The sequence below is a fragment of the Emydura macquarii genome, unplaced genomic scaffold (assembly GCF_026122565.2).
Source record: "Emydura macquarii macquarii isolate MOO-44397 ecotype Brisbane River unplaced genomic scaffold, CSIRO-AGI_Emac_v2 contig_1146, whole genome shotgun sequence".
Lineage (NCBI taxonomy): Eukaryota > Metazoa > Chordata > Testudines > Chelidae > Emydura > Emydura macquarii.
Window position 1 is genome coordinate 12,235,621 of NW_027131283.1, and position 10,202 is coordinate 12,245,822.

A 10,202-nucleotide genomic window follows, 5' to 3' on the forward strand; every position below is an offset into this window, starting at 1 on the left:
AAGTTATTGTGTTGATCTCCTTTAACATAATATATAAGTTCTATCAATTGCATACATGTTAAATAGCTTGATATGGCAGGCACTATAGCATGTAGATAATTCACTTCAGTGAAAGACTTAAATTTAACTTAATGTAAATCTCAATTTTCTGTGGGAAGATGTCTGTTTTGATATTTTGGGGTTTTTTTAGGCACAATCAAAACAACATTTTTGTTTCAAGTAGACTTGTAGATTCAAAACAACATTTTTCATTTCAACCTTAGTGATTTGAAATTTAGGGGGTGGGGAGGTTTGTTTTTTGTTTGGTTTTTTGTTGTTGTTCTGTGAAATGTTTCAATATTTTTACTTCCTGTTTTGATTTGGAATGGAAATTAATTTCAAAACCTAAAATTTTCCACAGGAGAAAAGATTCCACTTCCCAACCAGCTCTAATTCTCATTATGAAAATGTCTGGTAGTTCCAGATTAAGATATTGCAAATTTAATGTAACTTTTAATGTACATTTTAATGTAACTGGTGAGCAATATGCAGTGTAAACAAAGCCTGGGAATAAACATACATCTTTACTAACAAGCAAACCTTTGAAAGACTTGTTTTTCTTGTTTTGCACTATGGTAATCAGTCATGTATGTGGCGACCATATATATTTGCATGTTTTTAATCCCACAGACATCTAGCCTAAGTGTTCAGATGATGATATGACAGTACACCATTTTAAATTGTCAAATTTTCACTTACAGTTTACAGACAATATTCTGTGAATGCTTAGCTGTAATTAGTTGAGTGGCCCTAATGTGAGGACTGAGTATAGTTGTGCATATTCTAAGTCTTTTTAAAAATACTGCTATTGATCCTCCAATTGTAGAAATGTGACTTTTAAAGAGAACATAGGCCTTTTTTGTCACAAAAACTCTCCCAGGTGTCTGATCTGGCTGAAGCTAAATTATTTTCTTCAAAGGTTTAACTTCTAATTGAAATCCTAGATTTTCAGCAATTTTGTTAGGACTCTATCAGCATCTTAAATATGCTGACCCAAACTCAATATCTTTATTGACTTGGACTGGCGGAAGGGTTACATATAATTTTTGAGCTCCTAGTCATAAGAAAAATCCACAAGTAAAGTGTTCTTTAGAAAGATACCTCAGGATCTTCCTGAATGTAAACTGGTGTGCAGCTGAATCTTCACATGTTTATAGACAGTTGCTGATTGGTGTACTCTTAAGGAATGAATAACTTTATAACAAGGAATTTCAGAACACAGACATGGCTGACAAATTCTGTTTAACAATGGTATTCTCTATTCTGGAAACATCTTTAATGTTCTTTTGCACATTTATATTGTTTTTGTTACCTCTTATAGCCTATTGAATAATGTCACTGTTTCTTGTTTTAGGCTGTTATAGATGCAAATATTTTTCCAATATTGATTGACATTCTTCAAAAAGCTGAATTTCGCACCAGAAAAGAAGCAGCATGGGCCATCACTAATGCAACATCAGGAGGTACTCCTGAACAGATTAGGTAATGAATTAGAAGTTGATTCAAAGGAGTATTAGTATGTGAAATTCACTTAGTATTCATCTGAAAATAACCCAGTGAATTGAGGCACACTTATTTTGCCACTCACCTTTCTCTTTGACCTCACAATGTTTTCTTAAAGAGAAAATTCGTAGTCCCATAATTGGATTCTAGCAAAATTCACAACAAATTTCTAAAAACAAAGCTTTCTTTGTGGTAATAGATATGTCTTTTATACAATGATTGTTTTTTAAATTGCAGCTTAGAAAATGGGTTGTGTAAAATATGTGTGAAGTTTTAGAGATCACCCAGACCAGTAAAGGGTTCTGTCTCCCTTGTAACGTGGAGTACCTTTATGCTGTGCAACTCTGATTCAGACCCTGACAACAGTAGCCTGCCCACAAGCATAAGATCTCACCCTGGCTTCCAGCCTAGTTACTCCTTGTGGGGTGACACTAACATCTCTTCCAGTCTCAAGTTTCCCCACATCTGTCCTCCGAGTCATTTGGACTTTTCATCTCTGGTTCGTCAGCCCCAAAGGCATGACACCAACCCTCCAGACGTAGTTTACTTTGGTACACACACACACTCATCGTAGTTTGCACACTAGTGACCTATTTAGGATAAAAATAAACAAAAGGTTTACCTAATAGAAAAAAAAAAACAGATTCAAGTATAAAATAGTAAGGAATAGCAAATGTACAAATTACACAGAAAATAAACATAAAGATGCAACCTCAGGCTTTAAACTTTCAAATTAGATAACTTGTATTAGAAAAGGTAGTCTATCTGTTGCCTCTGAACAGTTTCTCAGCATACTGTCTAGTCATAATCCAGCGTTTCACGGATAGCACCTGCCACATGACTGTCCCTTGGTTTCTAGATACTCTTCAGTTCAAATCCCTTCTTTTTTAAAAAGTGGGTTTTTTTCTTTTCCGACTGTGATGACTCATGGTTATGAAGATTGAGGAAATTCTAGCTGAGATGTCTCATTGTCTTCCCATTAAATCTAATGGCCCATCATTTGTCTTTTCTTGGGTTCTATAATGCTAGGTGCTTTGACCTAGTCTTGTCTGGTTGGGGAGGCAGATCCTCTCTGCCTGACTGCCCACCGCCCCTATGAAGTGGAGCTGAATGTTGTAGCATAAATGATGAGCACAGTTTTATATATATACAAATACAGAAATTGATAACCAGTCTGTGTATGTATCTCATAATGATTATCAAGTTGAGAAAGACCTCACTTGATACACTTTTATAGTACAGTAACATTGTACATAATTAACTGTTTATTCTCTGGGGTTCAGACCCCTCATTCTCTGCTTGATGTGTCTGAACTCTGATTGTCACAGTATGCAACTGAATTAACAGCATAACTGAAATACTGTAATTTCACTTGGTGAAATTCACCCTTGTGAAAGCTCTGAACACTGGGGTCAACTTCCCCAAAAAGAGTTCTGCTAATGTCATATTGTCAAAGCAAAATTTGAACAGTTTATGAACAGCAAGTATTTTCCACGGTGGATTACAGACACATGAAACTAGGTCATGCCTTTTTATTGAGAGAAATTAAGAAATACATATTTTCTTGACACCAAGTTCAGGCAGTCATTTTACATAAAACTTCACAAGACTATTTTTAAATAAACATCTGACTGCAACTGCAAAATGTAGCTTAATCATTTTGAATATGTTCAGACTATTTTAATTTTCCTTTACATTACTGTTGGAATTCCCTCTGAGACCTCTTTCTACTCAGCTTCACAAGAACTCAGTTCAACTCCAGATTTTGTCACTCGAGTATCATTACTTGGCAAATATTCAGTTACGCTTAATTAATCAAGACTCAAGCATAGGGGTGAGAATACAGCGTATCATGCATTCCAAACTACACAGAAAACCTCTTCCTTTATATACAGTTACAAATCACATTGCATTTACTATATATTGTTTTGAGATTGGCTTGCTCTGTCCCACACACTGTCCATGTATGATTTATTCTTTATCTCATCTTACGTTCCTGTAAATGGTTCCCTGGGTGTTTCTCCTCTTTCTTAGCAAGTTATAGACATATTCTGTCTGTTTGATAAATGGGTCAGTAAGCTATCTTAATTAGCACAGACATTCTGTTTCCAGCTTGCTGATCCATTTAACTTCCCAAACTTGTCTCCCAAGAAACAATTCCTCCCCCATTTTTAATTACTCATGTCAAGCCAGGCCTGCAATTACTAGGGTATTTCCACACAAAACCATCCATTTTATTATGATGGTCTGACTTGGAAAAATAGCTTTGACCTCCAGTGACAGAACAGAATATTTCAAAACATTTTCTGGTTTATCTGAATACCTATAATTTGGATTATTTTTATTAGTTTAGATGATTTATCGATAGTTATCAAGGTAGTCACATATTAATTCTATAGTTCAGTATTGTAAATAGTCCTTTTCAATCAAAAATGGCAAGTGCCAGAAAAACGGTCTACTTTTATGATACCAAAAGTATTCTAAGGACTTGTATATTTCCTAGAAATAGTTACACCATTTTGCATCACTATAGTCACTAAATATTCTAATTGGAATGCCAGAAAAATAACAGTTCTTTAAAATGGTTCTTATAATTTAACATTTAAAAATAATACCCTTTATTTTTAAATAAAACTTTTCAGATTTGATACAATATGTGATGTGGATCTCCTCCTGAAACTTTGTTTGTAAGTTAAATGTTTGGTGCCATAAATATTCTGCACATTACAAAACACAGAAGAAGATATGACCTGTGTTACACAGAGCTTACCTTTTGAGTACTTTGCACTTAAATAATGGCACCTTGAGGGTTTCAAAGTGCTTTATGAACATAATTAACTAAACTTCAAACAAGCCTGCCTTAGTCTTCATTTTACTGATACAGTAGGAACTGAAGTACGAGGGTTGTTGTGATTTGCCAAGGTCACACAGGAAATTTGTGGCAAAATTGGGACTAGAAACCTCACAACATCCTTCCCTTTTTAGTAGCTAATGTTTAGAATTCTTTAAATGCATTCTGTTCATATTTTAATGGCTTGATAGGTGAAAACAGTATTCTTATCTCTTTCTGAAGAGACTTGTTCAGAGCTTTGGCCATTACATCTTATTCTTGATTTGAGAAAAGAGGATGTTCCATCAGTCTAACTTTTTTTACATACAGGGGCAACTGTCTTAAATAATCAGAAGTGTCAGAAATGTGTTTTTAAAACAAGGTTCAATCATGTTTAAGAGGGATTGAAACTTGTACATAGTCCAAACATCAGTTTTTAGATTAATTGCTATATTCTTATCTCATTAGGATAAGCCAAGGTTTGTCTATTTCAGAGTAAGGTTATAGAAATGCTCTTATTTCAGCGGTTTACATACTTCTAGCAAAATTCAGTACCATGGAAGAATGGTGTGTCAGAGTTAATATACTAGATTATCAGTTCTTTTTTTCCCCCTCCCCCCTTCTTCCTCCATAATACTAAGGTATTTGGTAGCTTTGGGTTGTACCAAGCCCCTTTGTGACCTCCTGACTGTGATGGATTCCAAAATAGTGCAGGTGGCTTTGAATGGACTTGAAAATATTCTGCGTCTTGGAGAGCAAGAATCCAAGCAAAATGGAATCGGCATGAATCCTTACTGTGCCCTTATAGAGGAAGCATATGGTAAGCAATTATTTCTTATGAAGCTGTGAACTTAGTTGCCTTATTTGTAACTGGAAAAGGAAAATAAAGTGAAACACTTCACTAACATAGTTACATGTTACTTGAACCTAGTATTTGCCATACTAATTTCTAGACATATTTCAGACAAAAAAAAAATACACTGGAGTTAAAATTCAGAAAGTATCTAATTTAAAGGAGAATAACCTTAAAAAAACAGAACAAAGAAGAGTTCTTAAAGTACCAAACATTAATAAGCTAAAAACTCAAAAGTTAAATCAGATCATACCTATGAAATTTAGGCAGATTATTTTTGGTTTTACAAAGTTAGTGGTAAAAATAAATTTAACATTTATTATGGAAACTCATCTCTTACATAAGGACCTGGCTAGCCAAAATTTGTCTTTGCAGCTGCTCTTCTACAAAATCAGTGCAGGCTTTTCTGTGCTTCAGAGGAAGCTAATAATTCTTAGGGGGAATCTCCTGTCTTCAGTGACTGTGCAGTACCTGATTTGATGTTCCATTATGCATTTTTCTGTAGATTCTTTAATTCTAATGACCTTGGATGGTGGGTAGGGAATTGGGCTTTTAAGATGAAGCAGGTGATTCTTCGTGTTTACAGAATTGTCTCAACAACCTAATGTGGAATAAGCAGAATAATTTCTGGGTTTCATAATGTTAATCAGATGGGGAGAATTATAAAGGGACCTTAGCTGAATTTGTTCTGCTTTGGGTGTCAGTTCTGTTCCTAAAGTCTACAGCTCTTACTATTGAGAGGCAGAGGAAAATAACTTGGATTAAATGGCATTTTTGGGCTGACCTCCAGAACATACCTGTCAACCATGGGAGAGCAATAAATGAGCTAGTCACAACTCCTAAGATGTAATAACTACACTGTCACACCACAAGAAGATTGAAACTTGTCTTAAAACATTACAGGTTTTCTACCTGTCCCATATTCATGATTTCAGCCTTTCTTTATCCACCCCTTTAAAAAAAGGGAAAGAGTAAGGCACTGAAATTTATATGTACCTACCTGTGATCACTCAGTAAAGTTAGACAGAAACCAGAGTTGTTGAGTATTGGAGAATGAAAGCCAAGTTCTTTGGACTTGCAGCATGGAAATAGGGATATGGGGAGTTTCTCTAACAATTTTTCATAAATCACCCTGCTTCCAGAATCAATATTGCATACTAATATTTTTAATTGGCTATCTCTAGAGAAAATGAATGTATAAGTAGATATTTGAGCCTCCTTCTACTTTGCTTTGTTGACTTTTATTTCATATTGTTTATAAACCGTCAGATTCAATTGAAAAGGTTTTAAAAAAAGAAAAAAAACCTAAACCTGTTGTATCAATCATGTACTTACATTTTCTGATCAGGCTGTTGGGAGCATTTGGCATAAAAGAAATGTACTTTTGTTTTTAAAATAATAATAATAATCCTGGTGTACTCAGGGGTAACTAATATCCGTGATTTTACAAAATAATGCATTCTGGTTGTTTTTCTCCTAGACTAAGAAGTTCTAATATAGTTCGTATTTAAACCTACTTCTTTGATTAATTCATCACACAACTTAGTCGAAGAATTCAAAACACATTTATGTGTTTAACTCTGTTTTCATCCTAGCTTTGTACTTCACCTTTAAGTCTTCTGGAGTTGTTGGATTTAGATCATGTCTTTTGTTTTTTTTTCTTTAAAAATCAGGACTGGATAAAATTGAATTTCTTCAAAGACATGAAAACCAAGAGATCTACCAGAAGGCTTTTGAACTTATAGAACATTACTTTGGTGTGGAAGAAGAGGATGCCAGTATTGCACCTCAGGTGGATGAGAGTCAACAACAATTTGTGTTTCAGCAGCAGGAAGCTCCAATGGAAGGGTTTCAGCTATAACTATTAAAGTGAAGACCAGGCAAAAATAAAAACATTCGTAACTTTTCAGGGGTCTCCTCTGTATGGCCAAAGTTAGAGGAGAGGTTTGAATGTGTTTTGCAGAACACAGATAAAGAAGTAGCCCATGCACTTTTATACTTTTCTGTTAGATACAACTTTTCATTCATTGTGTTTTTTATTGTTCCTTTTTTGTATTTGTGTGTATTTCGTATGTTCAGAAACGAACTCTGAGTAATCAAGTCTAATATAAAGGCTTATGTGATTTAACGAGAACTCTTAAGGTAGTGGTTCTGAAATTTTCATGCAATTTATGCAACTACAGTACAGGTGTTGATAATTGCATTTTGGCAGTAAACTTGACATGCCCAGTCTATATCAAATCTACCTCTTATATCGAAGCAAAAAAGTCACTTCAGAGCTAAAGCATGAAATAAAGATGAGCTTGTCAAAAGCTAAATTAAAATGTGAAAAATATTTATTTGAATTCTGAAATGTAGTTTTATGAATTTGCAACACAATATTTATAAAACATATTTTAAAAGAGAATGCAGGTTTTTGTTAAGTATATAATGCTTAAATACCAGATGTAGCTTTGAATATGTGACAAAAAAGGTGTTCTGCATTATGTGGTTTTCAAGTTGTAATCAGCAGAGAACGGACTAGTCATGTGGTGCAGGCTCCTTATTTCAAGCTGCTGAACAGCATTAAAGGCAAGCTACCAATAAAATACTTGGTTGTGTAAGCAATTGCTGAAGTTGCCACAGGGCTGTTGTGATTGGAAATGGGAGAGGAGGTGATTTGTGCAGTTGTAAACAATAGGGAAGATGGTTTGTGATGATCTCCATATTAAAATGTGGTAACAATATAAAAGTTTAACAAATCTTGCAATATTTGCCTTTCTTGAAACATTTACTTACGTACAAGTCTAAACTTTGTTTATGTATTATATTTTTAATCAAATATGTTACCGTTTTTTGAAATATTTTTAAGTCAAATGTCTCCATTTTCTTTATTTTAGACAAGGCTATAGAAATGTGCCCTGTTATAATCCTTAGTATTGCTGCAATCAGGGGGAAAAACAATCTCTTCTCCATTTGATTGAAGGAAAAAGATTTGCTTTGTTGTAAATATTAAGTATCTGTACACCAAAATGAATTTGAAGATGTCTGCTAAATATTTAATTTCTAAAACAATGTCTGTTTGCTACTATCCACTAAAAGAAATATATCTAAGAATTTGGAAGAGTTCTGTATGTTTTGAAAATCTACATTAGATTTTTTTTTTTTTTGTATATTGAAAATGTCTGTCTGTACCACACTGCTTGATCTCACCTACCAGTATCCAGTCTGAATTTGGATGAATGAAAATGTATAATTTTAATTGTGCTTAAATATATTACTCAAATATTATGTTGAAGTAATAGTAAAAGCATCTTTGACCTATGAAACTACTTAAACCATATACAATAGTTGAATTTCAACAGTTAAAATCACTCTTCCAATGGTAGTATGCTTGTCACTAAACAAAATGTTGATACACTGAGAAATCCAGATTAGAGCATGGTATCATTTATATACCGTGTTCTGGATTGTAACTGGTTTATAAAAGTGTAAACATTGCTTTCAGTTAAAATTCATAATGTTTTACTCTGAGACTGTAAAAGCACTATATATATCATATAGCAGTTTCAAGGTGAGAATTGAAGCAGATTTTGTAAGATTAATACCTGTAGTCAGTTGTGACTTTTATGTATAAAAGATGCAATTCAAAAATTGCAACTTCATTTGAAATCTTTCTCCTGGAAATAAGAGGTATGTTATGAGGAAAGGAGTGTATATAGGAGTGCTGTTTGCAGATCCTGTGTAAGGAAAAATTTAGCAAACACTTTAAACCTAGGTTTGTACAAAATACAGTAGGTTTGACTAATGTGCACAATGCCGAGCCAAATTTTTCTTAGAATGTTTGAGAGTTATATTTGTGCTCGTTTTTATGATGATAGTTTGAGACTTTAGTATACTAGCATTTTTTTGCATCATCTGTTCAAAGTTCAGGGTAATGATACTGGAAATTTACCAGGCTTACCAGTTAAATGATATATTTCCGTGTTCTTTTATTGCAAGAATAATCATATGAATATTCAGGTAACAGGGTATTCCACTGTTTCTAGCAAACATTGTTTTGATATTATATAGCCAGCTGTGCCTGCATTTATTTTGAGGACAAGGACATTGCACTTATAAGCCTCTCCAGTTAAGCCAAATCTAAGATCAAACAAACCTAATTAAGACTTGTAAATGGAGGAAAGGGGGGATTTAAAGTACATGTGTTTGACAGGCTGTCTTCATTTTTTTGTTGGTATTTTATTGTATATGTCTGAGTAGCTAAAGTGACTGCACTTTATGTATTTAAATACAAATTCATCCTCTGGTATATTCAAAGTAGTGCTTTTAGTTTAAATGGGAACTAAAATTGATGGACTTTGGTTACTGAAAGGGACACTACTTATTTAATCTCAACATTTGGTTTACCCTAAAATTGTTAAATCTGACATCGTATCACGTTGCTGTGTATGTATATCGAAAATCCACCAGTCTCACTGGGAACGTTATTTTTTTCAAATACCTATTGTTAATGAATGATCATGGAATATGAGTGTTTTCACAAGTTAACAAAACCTATTGTCAGAACTGACACTGATGGTATCAGTGATGCTTAGGGGAAAACAATGAAGCTGACAGAAAAAAAATTAACTCTGCTCTGTGGGGAAGCATTGAAGGATGGGGCATTCATTGAGCAGAGGCCGTGTTTGCTAACTAGATATTTCAGTACTGGTTTTATCCAAGAGGCTAATAAAGTTTTGGGAGTTCTGTTTCAATAAAAGACAAGTGCTAAAGTATCCCTTCAGTTATGCAGCTTGTTCAAAAGAAAAGTACTTTTCAAAATAGGGTACTATTTGTTCTGTTTGAAATTGAATTCTGACTAGTTAATCTATGCAACTATGCCAAGTCTATTTTAGTTTCATCGTAAGCTGTTTAACACTAAATCATAATTAATTTTTACTGAATTTCATCATAGCACTCTGAGAACTTTGTTCATACTGCTGTTCAATTTTGTAG

At 33.8% G+C, this 10,202-nt stretch overlaps 1 protein-coding gene across 3 annotated transcripts in view; it reads left to right on the forward strand.

Moving 5' to 3' along the window:
* KPNA5 (karyopherin subunit alpha 5) overlaps positions 1–8,495 on the forward strand; it is a 31,901-nt gene extending 23,406 nt beyond the window's left edge. For 2 of the 3 annotated variants that reach the window (XM_067546639.1, XM_067546638.1), the window contains 3 exons: positions 1,394–1,521; positions 5,014–5,192; positions 6,899–8,495. In XM_067546639.1, the coding sequence (XP_067402740.1) occupies positions 1,394–1,521; positions 5,014–5,192; positions 6,899–7,086 (495 nt within the window). In that variant the 3' untranslated portion in view covers positions 7,087–8,495. Of the gene's footprint in view, positions 1–1,393; positions 1,522–4,184; positions 5,193–6,898 lie in introns of those variants that run through there. The other variant, XM_067546640.1, reaches the window with a different exon arrangement.
* Positions 8,496–10,202: the final 1,707 nt, after the last annotated feature.